At 37.9% G+C, this 19,147-nt stretch overlaps 1 protein-coding gene across 1 annotated transcript in view; it reads left to right on the forward strand.

The window, feature by feature from the left end:
- Nucleotides 1-1,826: 1,826 nt before the first annotated feature.
- Nucleotides 1,827-19,147, forward strand: part of MINDY2 (MINDY lysine 48 deubiquitinase 2) — an 81,188-nt gene continuing 63,867 nt past the window's right edge. The window contains exons 1-2 of the mRNA XM_024567461.3: nucleotides 1,827-2,853; nucleotides 17,264-17,321. Coding sequence (XP_024423229.2) covers nucleotides 1,999-2,853; nucleotides 17,264-17,321 — 913 coding nt within the window. The 5' untranslated portion in view covers nucleotides 1,827-1,998. The remainder of the gene's footprint in view (nucleotides 2,854-17,263; nucleotides 17,322-19,147) is intronic.

Raw genomic sequence — 19,147 nt, forward strand, 5'->3', positions numbered from 1 at the left:
CTGCCGCTGCTTGCTGCCCTGCTTAGAAAATGACAGGGCTCTTGAAGTGTCACCTCTTTTGTTTCTTTACAGGTTTTTCTGAAGTAACTTGCTTTTTCCCCCTTTAACTTTTTGTCAACTTCATTGTCAGCATAACTTTTTGTCAACTTCATTGTCAGAATTGCTGACGCAGAAGCTTCAAGAAACAAGTTCCTTTGATTTAGGCATTGCTCCACTGCTGCTTCCTAACAGCCCGGTGCTGCCTCTCTCATGACTCACTGAAAAACTCTAATTTGAAAAATTGTATTTGTTGCTTACGGATTGGAATTATGTTACTGAAAACCAAAACACAAGACTCCTAAATTCTACATTCTGAATAAGCTTTCCATCACCTTTTCTAATTTTCCTCTCTTCCAAGACTTGGATAAATATCAAATATTGTTGTCAATGTAAAAAGGTGGAAGAAGCTCCATCTTCTGCCTTCTCAGGAAACCACACTGCCCAAGAAAGTATTACAAATACAGCAATAAGCCCTGGCCGAGTGGCTCAGTTGGCTGGAGCATCCTTCCCGACCACAAAAGGTTGCAGTTTGATCAGGTCGTGGCATGTACCTGTGTTGCGGGTTCCATTCCCCTCAGGGTGTGTAAGGGAGGTAACCCATCCATGTATCTCTCTAACATCCATGTTTCTCTCTGTCTGTCTCTCCCTTATTCTCTCTCTAAAATCAATAAAAACATATCTTTGGGTGAGGATTAAAAAATATATATAGCAATAAAATAAAACACTTGACAGTAAAAATCACGCCCTTTCTCTTATTCACCATGGCCTCCCCAGTGCCAAACACAGTATCCAGCAGTATACTTGGTACTGAAATGTGTTAAATGAGTGAATGAAACACTACTTTGCAATTTTGTCTATCATTTCTAACCAGAAGAGATACAAAAGATTACATTCTATTAGGTATCAGGCATTTATATGTCTGACCACAAAGGAAGAGCTGTGCTGTCTATTTTTGTTTCCCCAGATCCTAGAAAATATTGAAAGATTAAAAAAAGTGGGGAGCCCTTGTCTGGAACAGGTTTAAATAGGACCCAAATCCATTTTGTCACCAACAAAACTTCCGGCTTACTCTATCCTCTCTGATAAATTGAATGGTCTTAAGAGGTGTCAGTTCAAATTAGAAAAGTCACTTTTTCAGGAACAGGCTCTTCCTACTCATGCAAAGTGAGGCCAAGTTAACAAAACCGCAAAGATTTGGCTTATTCAAGAACAAGTTAATTTATTATTATTGGCCTAAATTGCCCTTTTTTTTTTTTTTCCTGCTTAGGCCAATATCCAGAACTGCACTAATACCCCACGCAGGGTGAACATTTTCACCCGTAGCTGGTGGGAGCACGCTGTTTCTCAGCCAACAAGGAGGGAGACTAGAATTTGTGCAGTGTAGTAATCCAGATACTTCAAGTCGATCCCAGCCTTCAGAATCTGCATTTTGTAAGAAATTCCTTCAATTTTCCATATGACAAGGTGGGGAAACAAATCTGAACCCTGCCAAGGCGAGTTCTTTTCCAAATACAGAAACCACCGCCAACTCATTTCCGAGCCCAAGGCCGGGACACACAAAACCCAGCTCTTCGGGATCTCAGCCAAGCTGTGAGGCAGCTGCCTTGCCTTTAAATAAGCCGGTTGTGGTCGAGCTGCCCCAGAGTTCAACTTCCGGTCACACAGTGAGAGGATGTTTTCCTCCTGGCCACGCCCGCTGCGCCCCGCCTTCCAAGCGCGCGCTCCCGCGGGGCCTCTCGGTTCGCCGTCCCCGTGCGGCGCGCAGGCACGCGCAGACACGCCCAGAGGTGGTTGACCGCGCGGCGGCGCGCGCGCGCTCCCGGTGCCCTTCCCCGTGACGTGCCAGACCGAGGCCCCGCTAGGGCGCTCTAGCTGCCAGTGCCGCTGTTATGGCGTCGGAGGTGCTGGCTGAGGAGAACCCGCCGCGGTCTCTTTAGAGCAAGGGACGGGCGGCTGGGTATGGAGAGCGGCCCCGAGAGCCTGCAGCCGCTAGAACACGGGGTGGCCACCGGGCCAGCGCCAGGGACAGCTTCTCCGCAGGAAGGACGACAGGAGACCAGGCTCGCCGCCGGGGATGGTCCTGAAGTATGGGCGGCGGAGAGCAGCGGCGCGAATGGGCAGGGGGCGGCGGCCGCCGGGAGAAGCCTCCCGGACGCGGTCTCTCCCACCGGCGCTCCGCGGGTTCCCGGACCCTGCAGCTCCTTACCCGGCTCGGACTTGCAGGGGAGCGATTTAGAGAGTCCTGCTGCCCAGAAGGTGCCTCTGAGAGGGCAGCACAAGGTGACCGCTCCCCCGGAGACGGCCGAGGCCGGAGCGGGCCACGGGTTGGGTCCCGCTGGAGACTCGGGCGCCCGGCCTGATCTCGCCGGGACCGGCCGGCCGGAGTTGGCGGCCGCGGGCTCCGAAGAGCCCAGCAGCGCCGGCGGCCTCAGCAGCAGCTGCAGCGACCCGAGCCCTCCCGGGGAATCGCTGAGCCTGGACTCCCTGGAGTCGTTCTCTAACCTGCATTCTTTTCCCAGTAGCTCGGAGTTCAATAGTGAGGAAGGAGCTGAGAGCAGGGTCCCGGAGGAGGAGGAGGAGGAGGGCGGCGCGCCGGTGTCGCCCGGGGCTGTGCCCCTGTGCGGAGGGGAGGAGGAGGAGGGCGGGGAGGCAGCTCAGGTACTCGCGGCCTCCAAGGAACGCTTCCCGGGACAATCTGTCTATCACATCAAGTGGATCCAGTGGAAGGAAGAGAACACACCCATCATCACCCAGAATGAGAACGGACCCTGCCCTTTGCTGGCCATCCTCAATGTTTTGCTTCTGGCCTGGAAGGTACATTGTGCAGCTTCCTATTTCCTACCGCTTTGGGGGAGGAGGTAAACGGGGTAGGGGAGCTACTGCGTATCAGCTGATGGCTTCCTCCTTTCTTTCCTCATCCATCAATTCCCTTTTCTTATTATATGAAATTCATTCTGGGACTCCTTTGTTGAAAGAATTGCTGGCAACCTCAGATGTCTCTTGTAGTGTTTAAATAAGAGTTTAATATACTTACCCACCCCCACCCCCGCCCAGGACTTAGAGCATCCTAAACCCTACGATCATTTTTAAAGTATATTTTTCTGTTATTTCTTCTTACTGACTTCATCACATATGCGAAATAAGAGTAATAGGGGAAAATGATTTTCAGAAGTTATCATCAATCCGTGATGTCAGGGACTAAGGCCTAATGGTTATGTTTAGTCTATTTTCCAACTAATGCTTGCTCCATTTGGGTGTGGGTACTTAAAGAAATGGTGATAGGGAAGACGTGGCCCCATAGACAAATTCCATTTAAGGAAAAGCAGTGGTCTGAGGCCCAATTACCATAATTTCTTGGTTTTCAAAGATTATGTTTTCTATTTATGCAGGAATTTTATTTGCCTCATTTCTTTGGCTCTTCTTAAATAGTTCCACATTATCACCGGTAACCATGCATCAGAATGTGTTAAGGGAGCTAAAATTGTAACAACTAAAATAAGAAAAGATATATTCAAGATAAAGGAGCATAAAAGGGAAAGGTCTTTAAAAGTATGTTGAGGACTCAAAGTGAGTTACCTATAAATGGAGTCTTATTTGTAGTGGCAGTTTTAAGGTGCTGAGAAGATAAATCTCATAGCATAATTTATTTTCAAATTGATAATTATTTCTATAGATAAAATGTTACCTAGAAAAAAATAACCTGGAGTATTCTGACCAGTTAGGGAGGAAATCAAGTTAAGGAAATAGTATTTATTACATGTCTTTGTCTTCCTGTTACTGCAAAGGGTTGATGCAAAAGATGTAAGGTTAGAAACCTTACCAGTATCTGGTACATACTGGCACCCACACATTTTGAATTAAAACTGTGCCTACTCTCAAAGAGCTGTCAAGCAAGCTATTTGGGGTTTCAGCATTTACTACGTACTTGAAATTGTTAAAGAACAATGCAAAACAATACTCTATAAATACTAGGTTATAGGAAACAGATTGAAATGCATTAAGTATCCCAAAAGGAGAAATTTTCCTTTGGTCTGGCCTAGTTCCAGAGAGCTTCATGGAATTTTGGGGTCTTGAACCAAGCTTTTAAGGAAAAGTAGAATGTAAAATAACAAGGAAATGGAATTCCTGGGAGATAGAAGAATATAAACAAAAGAGGGAAAAAATAGAATGGAGTCTGTGTGTGTGTGTGTGTGTGTGTGTTGGATGACAGGATTGGTCAGTTCATATTAGAGAATAATAGAAAATAAAACTTAAAAGGTAAAGAAGAGCCACTTGATGCAGGCCCTTGAATGTTAGACTAGGGAATTAGACTTGATCTTATAGTCCAAAGTTCCTCATCTTTTTGTAGAAAGGTTGTAATAGTTTCCTTTAGGCTTGTCATTCTTCTTAAATTGTATATAGTACTACAGAAGTTCAGGGGAAGGAACAAGTACTATGGAATATTTGGGGATAGATGAGCATTAAACTGACTCTTTAAGAGACATGACTTCAAGTGAATGATCAAATGTGTGAGGGCCTAGAAATACGAAGTCTAGTAAAGTGCAAGTCTGCCCTCATATAGTTCACTACTAGTGGGGATAGAGACGTGTGAATAGTAATTATGGTGCAAAGTGAGAAGTTCTAAATGTGCTGTGGGTTTACAGAGAAAGGGTAATTGGGGATGTGATGTGTCAAGAGAACGCTTCAAAGAATTGGTAGCCTATGAAGTGTGTCTGAAGAATGAGTGAGAGAAGGCCTTCCAGGCAGAGGGAATAGTGTATTCAAAGATGCTGAAGCAGGAAAAGGTTTGTTCTACTTGGGGAGTACAGTGGAGGAGGGAAAGAAAATGCAATAGCAGAAAGTAAAATTAATAGATGAGGTTAGACTGTTAATAAGTAGGCATGCTAATGAATTTGGAGATTTATAAATCTGTGGTTCTTAGCTTTCTTTCTGTCTCCAGGCTGTTGCTGCACACGACAGTTAATAATCAGTAATCATCAATGATTAGGACAGGGATTAAAAGAAACAAGATCAGATAGAGGACTGGTTTTTTTTTAAAGATTTATTTATTTATTTTTAGAGAGAGGGGAAGGGAGGAAGAAAGAGAGGGAGAGAAACATCGATGTGAGAGAGAAACATCAATCAGTTGTCTCCCATAGGAACCCCAACCAGGGATGAAACTGCAACGCAGGCATGTGCCCTAACCAGTAATCAAACCAGCGACCTTGCACGCCCAACAACTAAGCCACTCTGGTCTCGGCTAGAGGAGTGTGCTTAAAGTGAGCTACAGGTGTTAGAGGTCAAAACTATTTTCGTAATAATTCTAAGATGTTATTTGCCTTTTCACTCTCATTCTCTCACAAATGTCAGTGGAGCTTTCCAGGCTGCATGATGTGTGATGACATCATTGCTCTGGCAGTTAATGGAACGTGTGCTTGTGTATTTTTGTGTTTAAAATTTTCTTCAGTTTTCATTTTCAGTACAGTAAATATTGATAGCTATAACCCACATAGACAAAAGCTCTTGAGGATCCTCAATAATTTTAGGACTGTTAGAAGGTCCTGAGACCAAAAAGTGTGAGAAATACTGTAGTACAGAAAAACAGTAAGTAGTATATAAAGGTAGTTGTCAGATTTCAGAGGACCCATCCCTGGGGGTATTTAAACTTTATATGTAGCTGATAATAGGGAGCCATTATAAATTACTGGACAGAGGAATGACATGGTGAAAGTGATCTTTTTGCTTGAGATTAGACTAGAAGTAAAACTACAGTGAGTGTTGCAGGAAGAATTGATGCGGATAGCTCTTTTGGGTGGGGAATTCTTTGCTCCTTTTCATTGATGTCACAGCCTAAATGATGAATTGATGGCTACCTGGACATAGGAAATGAAGTAAATGATACCACTTTTTCTGATTTGGGCAATGGAGGTTTTTGTGGTCATTCAAAAGATAGAGGAGGTGCTTTATATTTTAGCTTTTTTAAAATTTAATTTTATTTCTTTTTTATACTTACCCAATGACCTGCTTATTGATTTTAGAGAAAGGGGAAGGGAGGGAGAAAGGGAAAGAAACATCAATGTGAGAGAAATATCAATTGGTTGCCTCTAGCTCATGCCCCAGTGGGGACCAAACCCACAACCTAGGCACATGCCCTGACTGGGAATCAAACTGGCAACCTTTCAGTTTTCAGGACAACACCCAACCAACTGAGCCACACTGGCCAGAGCTAGAGAAGGTGTGTTAGATGGGAAAGTTGATGTCAAAGTTTGATTGTGTCAGGTTGGAAATGTCTCATAGGACAAAAATGTAAATGTTCATTATGCCTCTAGAAACATGGACTGGGTCTCAGGAAAGAGCTCAGAATTATTGAGAAAAATTGAATTGGGAAAATATTACATAGATGTAAGGATGGTACCTATGAGACTAAATGAGAGTGGTGAGTAATAGTTGTCAACTTTTTCCACCCCAATATATGTGAGGAACTACAAATTGACAGCATGAACATCTTCCCTGTCCTCCATTTCCTCACTTCCTCTTCCACCCCATTCTTTAGTAGATACAGAGAAAAGAAGAATAAAGATTAAGTGGTTAGTTATCATTGTCAAATGCAACAGCATCAAGGAGCTGGTGGAGCGGGAAAGATTTTGCTGAAAAGGACAGGCATGAGGACAAGGTCCCTGAAATGTTGGGATAATACAGACTCCTCAGAATAGGTGGTAAAGTTCTCTTCAGAGAAAAGGAAAAACAATCTCATTTTCTGAAGTAACGGAGGGAATTGGACAAGGCAGATACATACAGAGACAAGGTTACGTTAAGATCAAGAGGCAGAAGGAAATTGCCTCATTTTCCATTTTGGCAGATAACAGTTGACCTCATCAGTAATAACTATCAACCTTGTCAGTAATTAAAAAGGAAAGAGGTTGTAAAGCATGAGGGGTTGGTTTCGTGAGAAAAGTACATTCATTTTAAATAAATTTTAATCTCATTGGAGATTATGCCTAGGAATTTGAGGCATAAATAGGAAGTAGTGAGTAGCAATAAATAAATTAGGATATTTAAAAAAAAACTTTTAGTGTATCAATTTTGCTTTATTGTTGTCATTATTTTTTTCCTAGTAGTTCTCTTATACCTGGAGATAGGAGCAGGAAAAATGGCTAGTTAGGATTATCAGGGATTGGGCTTTTCAAGGTTTGATTCATGAAGACTCAGTGGAATAAGAGTTAAAAGTAAAACAGTCAATCATTTCTTTGGGGAGGATGAAATAATGAGAAAATCAATAAACTGAACATATTGGGAGAAAATGAGTGATTCAAAGGAAGTAAATGCGTGGTTCTGAATGATAGATGACAGCTAAAATTATCAAACAGGTTAAGTACGGAACTGGAAATGTTGGAGTTTTAATTAAAAGTGTTGGTTTTGGACTGATGGGGAGTAGGTAGGTGATCATTCACAATCTATAAAATAGTTGAGCTGTGATAATCCAATAAATCAATTAATTTATTTATTTGATTTTAATTGATTCATTAAATTAATTCAAGCTCAAATTTCTAAGTTTTTAACTGACATCAGGTTGTTTACTCAAATTGATGTCTTAGAATGCATTTTTAATTTGCTTCTTTACGTTAGACTATCTTGGTGTTTTTATAGTTTTAATTTTTCATTTTATCAATCAAAAATAATATCATTTATAGGTATTTTGAGGGCCGTGATCCATTTAATTAGATTAATTATAAAAATCAACAAGTCAGAAGATATATAAAATATAAAATATAGTTTAATTTAACTTGCCTTATTTTATAAATGTTGAGATTTTGAAGCTTATTATGCTTTTATTTTTCTACTTTTGCATATGATTAAAATTTTACATTATGAGGCATTTTTAAGTTTTTGCTTTAATGTTTTTATGTTTATGAAGATATTCATTTAATAATAAAGGTAGTCCCTGCTTTGTCATACTTGTGTTGTCTTATAGAAAGAATGTTGTAAGTTCTGAGGGCCACACACTCAAGAAAACATATATAACTTACACTGTACATTACCATAGAGGACATATACTATTGTAACATCTCATTATTTTGTAGTATTTTAGTAGAAAAATGAATAGGATGTTCTGAGTTAAGATGCTGGAATCATATCTCCTCTCTTCCCTAGCTCTTTCAGGTAGGAAATTGTTTTCTCCCTCTTTTTCTTTGCTTAGTAGGAGCTGAGACCATCTCCTACCCCAAGTCAAGGGAAGAAAACCAGGGTTCTGAAACAAGGCTTTGTTTTACATTAAACTGGTTTCTTCAGACATTAAACCTAGAAACTGTAAAATAAAAGTTAATACATTTGACTCTGTAAAAAACAAAAAGCTTATGGTTAAAGAAAAAAAGAGCCACGCTTTACACTCCCCAAACCCACCAGGAACTAAATCAAAACACGTACTACAAATTGAGAGAACTGTTTGCCAGATTCTGTGTCTAAGAGCTGATTTCTTAATTTACAAAGAGCCCTTATAAATTAGAAAGAAAAAGATGAGCAACACAATAGCAAAATGAACAAAGGCCATTAACAGAAAATTCAAAGTTCAAATGTTTATATCCTGTGTGTCATCATCACCTGCAGAGTGGGGCACCATGAGGGCGAGCCTCTTGCCAGCAATGAGTTTTTGCTCTAGTTCTTCCTCCCTCCTTCATGAGATTTCTTTTCTCACACATTACAGACACCTCCTCTTGCCTCTTTCACTCCCTTACTTGTAGGAACATTGCATTCACACAAATTTTCTCATATTCCCATTTTCCTGGAGTAGGCAGAAAGCTCTCTTGAGGATTTCCAAGTGTGATTATTACTTGTAAAAATGGAAAAACACAAGGTGAGCCAAAGCTTCCATTTTAGCCTCCGCCCACCCTGTTTTTTAATATATAACCTGTAAGAAGAGATTAAAAACTTCACACAGTGATGAAGTTTTATTTACACAATAGATGCAAGTAACGCTTCAGCGGCTTTCATTTCCATTTTCTTCTAAGAATTAGGATAGGAGTAGTATCTTTGGATTTCTGAGATGAAGTAGATGAGGGCTGATGACAGTATGAAAACTGCCAGTGGATGATTGTGCTGTTAGCAGGGTGTTCACTTTCTCCTCTCCCCTTGCTATGGTGTCATCTTTCAGTGGAAAACCTTCCCATTTCCCATCCAACCTTGACTATGTTGAAGGTTGGACCTTGAAATGTCCCAGGTGAAGGACATTTGAGAACAGGTGGTACCAAAAATCATAAGCTTTGAATAATAATGGTAAGTATTTGATTATTTTTGTGTTTAGGTACTATGCTAAATATTTGACATGCATTTAATGTATTTTCTCTTTTTTTTTAAACCGCATCATAAAATCCTTCATAGATATTGTTCCTATTTTACATATGTAGAAAATTGAGGTGCATGCAGTTTAAATAACTTGCCCAGGAAAGATTATTACTCACTCCAGCACCTGAGCTCTTACTTGGGATAGTTGGTTGGAAAGTTCAAATTAAAGATAACATGTGGACTTAGACTTACAGCCTGTGGACAGTAAGTCTAAGACAAAGCATGGCGAAGGGGCCGGTGATAAAGTCAGAGAAGCAGAAATAGACTTCATCATTCCTTCAGGGCTGTCCAACCTTTTGGAAGGTTGTGTGTGGTCCAAGACAACTCTTCTTCAGCCACTGGAAGAAGAAGAGTTGTCTTGGGCCACACATTAAATATACAAACACTAACAAAAACTGACAAGCAAAAACAAAAAAAGGTTGTAAGTAAATTTACAATTTTGTTTTGAGTAGCATTCATAGCCATCCTAGGCCACATGCGGCCTGCAGGCCGTGGGTTGGACACCCCAACAAATCCTGGAGAATCTAGTACCAGCTGTTCTTTATACAGACTTCTTCCATTTTTAGTCCTCTTTGCTTTATCCCATGTCTTCTGAATTATCTGACACTTCCAATTTCAGAGCCTTTCTTGGGTTCTGTGGTGAATGAGCTTGCCTTTCTCATTGTAGTTTATGAAATAGATTCTTTGCCATGGCTCAGGTAGCTCTGTTGATTGGAGCATCGTCCTGATACACCAAGGTTGTGGATTCAGTCTCCAGTCAGGGCACATACAAGGATCAACCAATGACTGCATAACTAAGTGGAACAATAAATCAGTGTTTCTCTCTCTCTTTTCCTGCCTCTGTAAAAATAAATAAATAATCCATTTAAGTACATTTTTGACATTTTCAATAACTAGTAACTATCTCTACTACTCTCACTGTAGTTCAGGCCAACTTCATCTCTCACCCGGACTACTTCAGTAGCCTTCAGTATGGTGTCTTGTTTTACCCTATTTCCATCTATCTTTCAATTAATGTAAAAGTTTCACTGTCAGCTTTTATTTATTTTGTGGGGAAGGGAGGTGGTGGGAGGTAGACTTCAACATTGTAACCTTGCCAAGCTTCTCAAATATAAGCCCAGTGAATTTTGAACTAAATATGTCTTCTTTTATTAGTAATCTTTTACTGGTAAATTTCACTGTAACTACATTCTTCATTACTTTAAAACCCTTTGAACTGCATATAAAATAGGACATTCTAACATGTGAATTTATGTGCAGTTCCTGATAGTTTTAAATGGGCTAAGGATAGAGTCTAAATTATGATTAAATTGATGGTGAAAATGTTTCAAATTGGCCTAAGCTGAGGTTGTCATTTATAAAGTTTTCCTGGTTTGAAATACTGACAAGTAGAAAGTTAGTTAGATTTACTAAAAAGTCTGAATTTTAGTGTTTTAAGAACAGTAATTATTTTAATAATAAATGAATAGTACATATAAGAAATTAAAATATAAGGCATGAGGTATAATAGCTTGTATTACATAGTTTATTTGTTATAGCCAAAATTAAAGGCATGTTGAAAGGATCCTTAAGTTTTTTAGTCCTTAGTTTGAAAAAAGCTACATTTCTTCTCTTTAATTCCCATTAACATTTCTAATTTTTTCAAAAATTAATTTCTATATAATTTCAACTAAAAATATTATAAATGCTATATAACTCATTAAACAATCAAAATTAGTAAACTTTGAACTAAGAAGTTGCATTATTTAATTGGTCCATTTTAGCATAAGTAATGCAAAAGTAGAATGCAGCACAGGAATCAGATATTTTATGTACAAATGAAAAGTGGTTATCTCTTGAGCTCCAACTCAACTTTCTGTTTGAATGCCAGGCATAACTTCATAGTTCTGAAGCAGACATCATTTTCTTCTACAAACTTATCTTCCCGTACCAAATGTCTTTTTTTAATTTTATGATTATGCTATTACTGTTGTCCCAATTTTGTTCTCCCCTTTATCCTCCTCCTCCCTGCACCGCCCCCCCCTCACCCTCCAGCATTACCCCCCTCCTCAGTTCATGTGGTACATATAAGTTCTTTGGCTTTACCATTTCCTATACTATTCTCAATCTCCCCCTGTCTATTTTGTGCCTACCTATTCTGCTTCTTATTCCCTGTACCTGTTTCCCCCCCTTCTCCCCCTCCCCCTCACTGTGATTACCCTCACTGATTACCCTCCATGTGATCTCCATTTCTGTGATTCTGTTCCTGTTCTAGTTGTTTACTTAGTTTTTGGTTTTGCTTTTTAGGTTCAATTGTTGATAGGTGTGAGTTTGTCATTTTACTGTTCATAGTTTTGATCTTCTATTTCTTAGATAAGTCCTTTTAACATTTCATATAAGGGCTTGGTGATGGTGAACTCCTTTAACTTGACTTTCTCTATAAAGCACTTTATGTGCCCTTTCATTCTAAATGATAGCTTTGCTGGATAGAGTAATCTTGTGTGTAGGTCCTTGCCTTTTATGACTTGGAATACTTCTTTCCAGCCCCTTCTTGCCTATAAGGTTTCTTTTGAGAAATCAGCTGGTGGTCTTACGGGAACTCCTTTGTAGGTAACTGTCTCCTTTCTTCTTGCTGCTTTTAAGATTTTCTCCTTATCTTTAATCATGGGTAACTTAATTATGATGTGTCTTGGCGTGCTCCTCCTTGGGTCAAATCTTTTTGGGACTCTCAGGGCTTCCTGGACTTCCTGGAAGTCTATTTCCTTTGCCAGATTGGGGAAGTTTTCCTTCATTATTTGTTCAAATAAGTTTTCAATATCTTCCTCTTCCTCTTCTCCTTCTGGCACTCCCATGATTTGGATGTTGGAACATTTAAACTTGTCCCAGAGGTTCCTAAGCCTCTCCTCATTTTTTGAATTCTTGTTCTTCATTCTGTTCTGGTTGGATGCTTATTTCTTCCTTTTGTTCCAAGTCATTGATTTGAGTTCTGGTTTCCTTCCCTTCACTGTTGGCTGCCTGGACATTTTCCTTTATTTCACTTTGTGTAACCTTCATTTCTCCCTTCATTTTGTGACCGAGCTCAATCAATTCTGTGAGCATCCTGATTACCAATGTTTTGAACTGTGCATCAGACAGGTTGTCTGTCTCCTCAATGATTAGTTCTTTTTCTGGAGTTTTGATCTGTTCTTTCATTTGGGCCATATTTCTTTGTCTCGGCACACCATCTGGGTGAATGTTTCTTTAACTCCTTGGTGGTTTGACTTCCATGCAAATGTTTTTCTGGAAGTTTGGGTTGTTCTTTGTTTTTAAATTGGTTGTTATCCTTTTTTTGGTTGTGCAAGGAAGCAAAGCGTTTCTGCCTACACCTCCATCTTGGGCAGAACTCTGAAATCAATCACATTTCTTATTTTTATTGCTTGTATGGATCTTGATTTTTAAAGTCTCCTGAGCCTTAGAGTCAACCTCAATTATTCTTTCTGCATTATCCTTCACTTTTCATTGGTCACAAAGTTCTGTCAATTCTTCATTTAGAATATATTTCAGATGGTGTTTTACATAAGATTTTGTTGAAAGACACAGTGTTTTGCCGTTTCAAAAGTCTGTAAATGCTGGTATAATGGAAAGGGTAATTAGCTTGGAAGTCAGATCTCAATTTACAACACTGCTACCTTGAACAAATTAACTCTTTAATACCTTCATTTATTCTTTGAGTGAAGGTAATAATGTCTGGTTTGTGGGATTGTTGTGGATGAAGGGTAACGTGTGAGTTGAATGGCAATTAATAGTAAGTTTAATACATTTAGGTTTTTTTCCTAACTTTTGTAAGAGCAGAGATTGGCAAATACTTAATTTTTCATCTTCTTAAGTATCTCTGCAACTTTAAAGAGGTGTTAGAATTCAAGCTATTTATTTCTTTTTTGTATTTCTTTTTCTTTATTTTTTTTGACTTTTAGAGAGAGAGGGGAAGGGAGAGAGAAAGAGAGGGAAAGAAGCATCAGTGTGAGAAAGAAACATCGGGTGATTGTCTCTCTCATGCACCTGGACCAGGACTGGGACTGAACTGCAACCCAGGCCTGTGTCCCAACTGGTAATCTAACTGGCAACCCTTCGCTTTGTGGGATAATGCCCAACCAACTCTGAGCCACCAGTCAGGGCTCAAACTCATTGTCTCTTGAGTACTTATTAATTGATAGTCTAATGAAACCTTTAATAATGTTTTTTGGCTGTTAATTTTCATGATTTACTATCACCTGTATAAATTGCTTTTTATCTCTTAAAGCAATAAAAGCAATTGCTTTTTATCTCTTAAAGTTATTTTTGGGTCCCCTGCATTTTATTCAGAATATCAAAATCATAGGTATCAAAATCTTGGCATGTTGCTTTTGGGATGTTTTACATTTCTGTTTTAAGTTTATTAACACTTTAATAATTTTTTGATTGATTTGAGAGAGAGAGAAAACATCGCTTCACTGTTCCACCTATTTATGCATTTATTGGTAGTCTCTTGCATGTGCCCTCCTGACTGGAAATCAAACCTGTAACCTTTGGGTATGGGGTCAACCCTCTAACCAAATGAGCTAGCCAGCCAGAGCCTGTTAACACTTTAAACAGAGATTTCGTTGCTTTTATTTTTAGTTTTATTTGGATCTATTCTAAAATATACCACTCTCTAAATGACTAAGGATTACAAAATAATTGGGCTAAATTAATAAGGTTTGTCTTACAGTTGAATAATTGGAGTTGGATTAGCTATTTCCTTTTGTTAATTTAAATTTTTTTTGCTGTGCTTATTAATTTGCTTAGGAAATCTAGTTAATACAATAAAATATTATTTAAAATAAGATAGGACATTATTTTTCTAGAGAATAAAAGCTTCATTTTATTTGGACTCTTATTAATTTACAACTGTATATTAATATGTTCTGAGATGCTTTGCTCAAGTTTTAGGAAGACTGTTTAAACTACTTAAAAGAGTACCTTCCAAGTACCCATGTATACATTAAAGTACAAAGTACACTCATTTACTCATAAACGTTATAGATTGTTACTAAAAGAGGACCACTTGAGAACCTAGGTTAAAATTTATTAATTTTTTAATAGTAAAATTTAAAATTTAGTGTTTCAGACTATAATTTCAGAATGCCACGATTGTTTACTCTTGGCTAGCTATCCCATAATCTGTTTTTCTTTTAGTAAAATGTAAAGAGACAAAGGAGTAAGAGTCTTAGGATCATTAATAAAACCTTTGCACTGTCTTTTAAGGTGATGGTGGTAGAGGAAAGCAAAAAGAGAAGTAAGTTTTCAGGAATCTCATTTTGTGGCTAAAAAAGTTAAGCTCTGTTGATGGCTCCCAAGTATTAGTGAGAGGCAGGCATTTTTCTTCACTATTTTACTCTTTTGTTTCTAGTGTTGATGAATATCAGAATTTTTAGTGGCTGTGATTCAGGAAAGAAATGTACTACTGAGTATGCTTGTGAATAAGTCAGTTAAAATATTTGTGTATTTGTTGTCCCACTTCTAAAATGAGCATAGAGGTTGTCATTTCCAATTTCAAGTATTTGAAGCAATACATGGTAGATAGTTATTATTTGGAAATTCCAAGGCTAGACCCTAAAATTGTCTGTTTGCAGAAATTTGTTTGTAGAATGTATTTCCCAAATGTGTGTATTGTTAGTGCCTTTTTTTCTTAACTTGATAATTTTATAGCAGGATTACTATATTAACCAAAGCACAGAGGATAAGCTTTGTTTGTGGAATTTTCTGGTGAATATATTTCAGTAGTAAATATGTATGGAATAAATGAATGTATAGGTCTTATTTTATTTAAGAAATATTGCTAGGTGTAATGGTCTTTCAGAGTGGTCTGACAGTTATCAGAATATAAACATTCACAGTGAAAATATATTACTGGTTTAAATATCAGACTTTCAAAACAATACTGAAGCACTTTGATAAAATATATAATAACAGTTAAAATCACCTAAAGCAGGGATCAGTAACTTTTTCTTGTAAAGGACCAGAAAGTAAATATTTAAGTCTTTGTGAGCTAATGTGGTCCCTGTTGCAAATATTCAACTCTGCTACTGTACTGCAAAAAGCAAACAGACAATGCATAAATTGTGTGTCAATAAAAATTTATTTAGAAAAACAGGCAGGGACCATAATTGCCAGTGAGTTTCAACTTAAAAATGTAGCCCTGGCTGGTGTGGCTCAGTGCGGTGAATGCCAGCTGGTGAACCCAAAGGTTGCCATTTCGATTCTTGGTGAGGGCACATGCCTGGGTTGTGGACCAGGTCCCCAGTTGGGGATTGCTGTATCTCCCACACCGATGTTTCTCTCCCTCTCTTTCTGCCCCACTTTTCCTCTCTCTAAGAAATAAATAAAATCTATTGTATATATATATACACACACACACACACACACACACACACCCCATATATGGGAATGCTCTCATTCTCAATTTTTCTGTAAAGTTAAAACTGCTAAAATTTATTATAATAAAAAAACAGAAAATGAAAATAATTTGGTCAAAACTTCCATGGAATCTCTTGGTTTTCACTGAGTGATAAATCTACTGGATGACTAAATCATAAGCATGAATTATCATATATGCTCTCAGAAGGTCTCACACTGTTCTGTGTTACAGGGATCTTTTTAGGACCTAGTTTACTCATTCATTAAAACATGCAAGCAAGAAATCGTGGCATGCTATTACTGTATTTGGTAACATAAACAGCCAGAGGACTTTTTCCAACACTTGGGGGAAATTGCTGATTTAAATGATTTCCCTGCTTGAATAGAAAATAATACCTGAACAGTTTTAAATTATGCTGCTATTCTCCTATCATTGATATACTTTGACATATCAATGATATCATTAATGATTAATGATATCAATGATTAATGATATATCATTGATATCATTAATTACTTTGTTTGAGATTCCATCCTACATTGTTTATTTTTCTCCTATGACTATACCACAGAGTATGCTTTTGAATAAGTCAATTAAAATATAATCATTGGCTGTAATATCTATGTAACTCATGACAGTTCATTTGAAAAATTAATTTAGACTGATGTATTTCAGCTGAATTAGCTTTAGAAACTTAAATATATACCTACTTTTAATTTTATTATGAAATATATTAAGCACATAAAACAGAGATGTTCAGTTTAACAAGTTATTATAAAGCAAACAATAGAACTACCATGTAAATCAAGAAATAGAGCATTGCCAGCACCCCAGAAATGTCTTACTTGCTTCCCAACTATCACTTCTCTCAAAGGGCTAACCATATCCTGAGTTTTGTAGTATCTATTTCCTTTCTTTTCTTTGTAGTTTTATCTCCAAGTATGCAGCTCTAAACAATATGGCTTAATTTGCCTGTTTTTAAACATTACAAGTGGAATCATAAGGTCTAATTTATTCAGTGTGTGACTAAGACTTTAATACTGTACTCATGTTAGCCATTCATCAACAACAACAAAAATGGACGAGGTAGACTGAAGTAATGGGCCACTGAGCTGTGTTTAAGCCTGTCTTTAGTAAAACTGCTTGGTGAGTCACCTGTTACAACATGTTTGGTGCCTCTTCCTGCCCTTTACCTGAATTTTCTATTATTCAGGACACTGTTGCAGGTGCCTGATAACAATCATGGTGGGTCTTGAAAGACAGAGAACTAGACTTTGAAAACAGATTTCTCAGTGGGCTCTATGAGACCTTATATCATTCTGTAAATTTTATTGTGATAGGATTGACTATTATATTTTATAAAGATTCATTTTAAAGATTTTAATAATGGGAATGTTAATGTGTATAAATAGTAGATACATATATACATACACATACTTGTATTTGTGACAGAAGAAACACTTTAATCACCTTAAACATTTGATTTTATAGAAAAAATATTTTGTTTTTCAGGTGAAACTTCCACCGATGATGGAAATCATAACTGCTGAACAGCTGATGGAATATTTAGGTTGGTGTTGAAAAGTGGATGATTTTATATCTCTTTTAAAATAAAACAAATGCCCTGACTGGCGTGGCTTAGTGGATTGAGCACCAGACTGCGAAGCAAAGGGTCACTGTTTCAATTCCCAGTCAGGGTACAGGCCTGGGTTGCAGACCACACATTGATGTTTCTCTTCCTCTCTCCCTCCCTACCCTTCTCTCTAATAATAAATAAATAAAATCTTTTAAAAAAGTAAAATAATAAACAAAGTTTTCAAAGCTAGTATGTTACCAAATCTCACCTTCCTGAAGTGCTATTATATAATCTACTTTAAAATTATACATTTTTTAATCTCTTAATTAAAATTTTTTTATCAGTATGTTACTGTTTTTGGATGATAAAGCTACCTTTTTGACCAGGACTAAAATTCTGTAATATAAATAAGAAAACTGAGAACGTCTAGAAACAACAAGATACATATTATTTCCAATAAAATGCAGAATGAGAAGTGTCACAGAAGCTCTGACATTGCATGTAGAAGGTCTTTTAAAAATGCTGATTAGACTTGAATTGAAGACCCAGCAGGTGATTTAGAGCAGTGCTACCCAAAGTATGATTCCTGGACCTATGCCAGTTTGTGAGATGCCAGCTACCAGGATGTAGTGAGATAGGGGCTTGTACTGGAATGTAAAACATTTACATTAGTAAGCACACTGTTTAGTTCATCTGAAACTTTTTGTTTGCTTTTGTTTTATTTATTTAAGTAGGCTTTATTTTATTCCTTTATTTATATTGTTGACACTATTGCAGATGTCCTCATTTCTCCCCTTTTGCCTCCCTCCCCCTTCCCTCTAGCCATCACCAACCACACTGTTATCCATGGGTTATACATACATGTTCTTTGGCTAATCCCTTCGCTTTCTCTCATCCAGTACCCACCTCCCCACAACTTTTTCATAGCAAAATTTTCTTGATGAAGGAAGTAGTGTATTTAATTGCATTCTTATGCGAGCTTCTTATTTCAAAACAAACCATCAATACACAGTTTGCAGTCCAGCTGCATTGAATAAAACTTGATTACAGAGCAGATAGTTACACATCACACTGGGATATTTTACAATTTAGTAGATAAAAGCTTTTTTATTTATGCTATTACCAAATAGGAAATCTTAATCCATACATATTCTTATAATTTTTTAGTTATTAAATTTTTATTTTTATTTTTAAATTGTCAGCTGATTATTTTGTGCCATTCCAGAAAACTAGCTAAGTGATTTTTTTGTGAGATGTAGGCTTAGTGAAGTAATTGAGAATGCAGCATTTGGAAGACCCTTTTCTTCATGTAATTAATATTATTTAACTCCATTTACTGGCCAGGGAACCTCATTGATATGGGTAGATTACTCTGAATACCTAGATATCTAGAAATAGAATTTCTTAAACCTCTTTTAGTCTACCTTAGTGACTCTTAGACTTTGTGATTTCTAAATTATATTTTGTGGGAAGACTAAAATATGTTTGGCCCTCTTCAGTGTGGCTCGGTTGGAGTGTTGTCCCGTGGACTTACATGGGCTCAATTCCTGGTCAGGGCACATACCCAGATTGCGGGTTTGATCCCCGAAAGAGGTGTGTCTGAGAAGAAAACCAATTGATGTTTCTCTCTCACATCAATAGTTCTCTCTCTCTCTCTTCCCCTTCATCCCTCCCTCACTACCTCCCTCCCACCCTGCTCTCTAAAAGCAATGAAAAAATGTCCTTGGGTGAGGATAAAAACTATAAATAAATAAAATATGTTTGGTGCTTTTGAGGAACAGCCAGTATGACTGCCAAGGAGTGTGTGTAGGGGAGGCCGT

The sequence above is a fragment of the Desmodus rotundus genome, chromosome 7 (assembly GCF_022682495.2).
Source record: "Desmodus rotundus isolate HL8 chromosome 7, HLdesRot8A.1, whole genome shotgun sequence".
Lineage (NCBI taxonomy): Eukaryota > Metazoa > Chordata > Mammalia > Chiroptera > Phyllostomidae > Desmodus > Desmodus rotundus.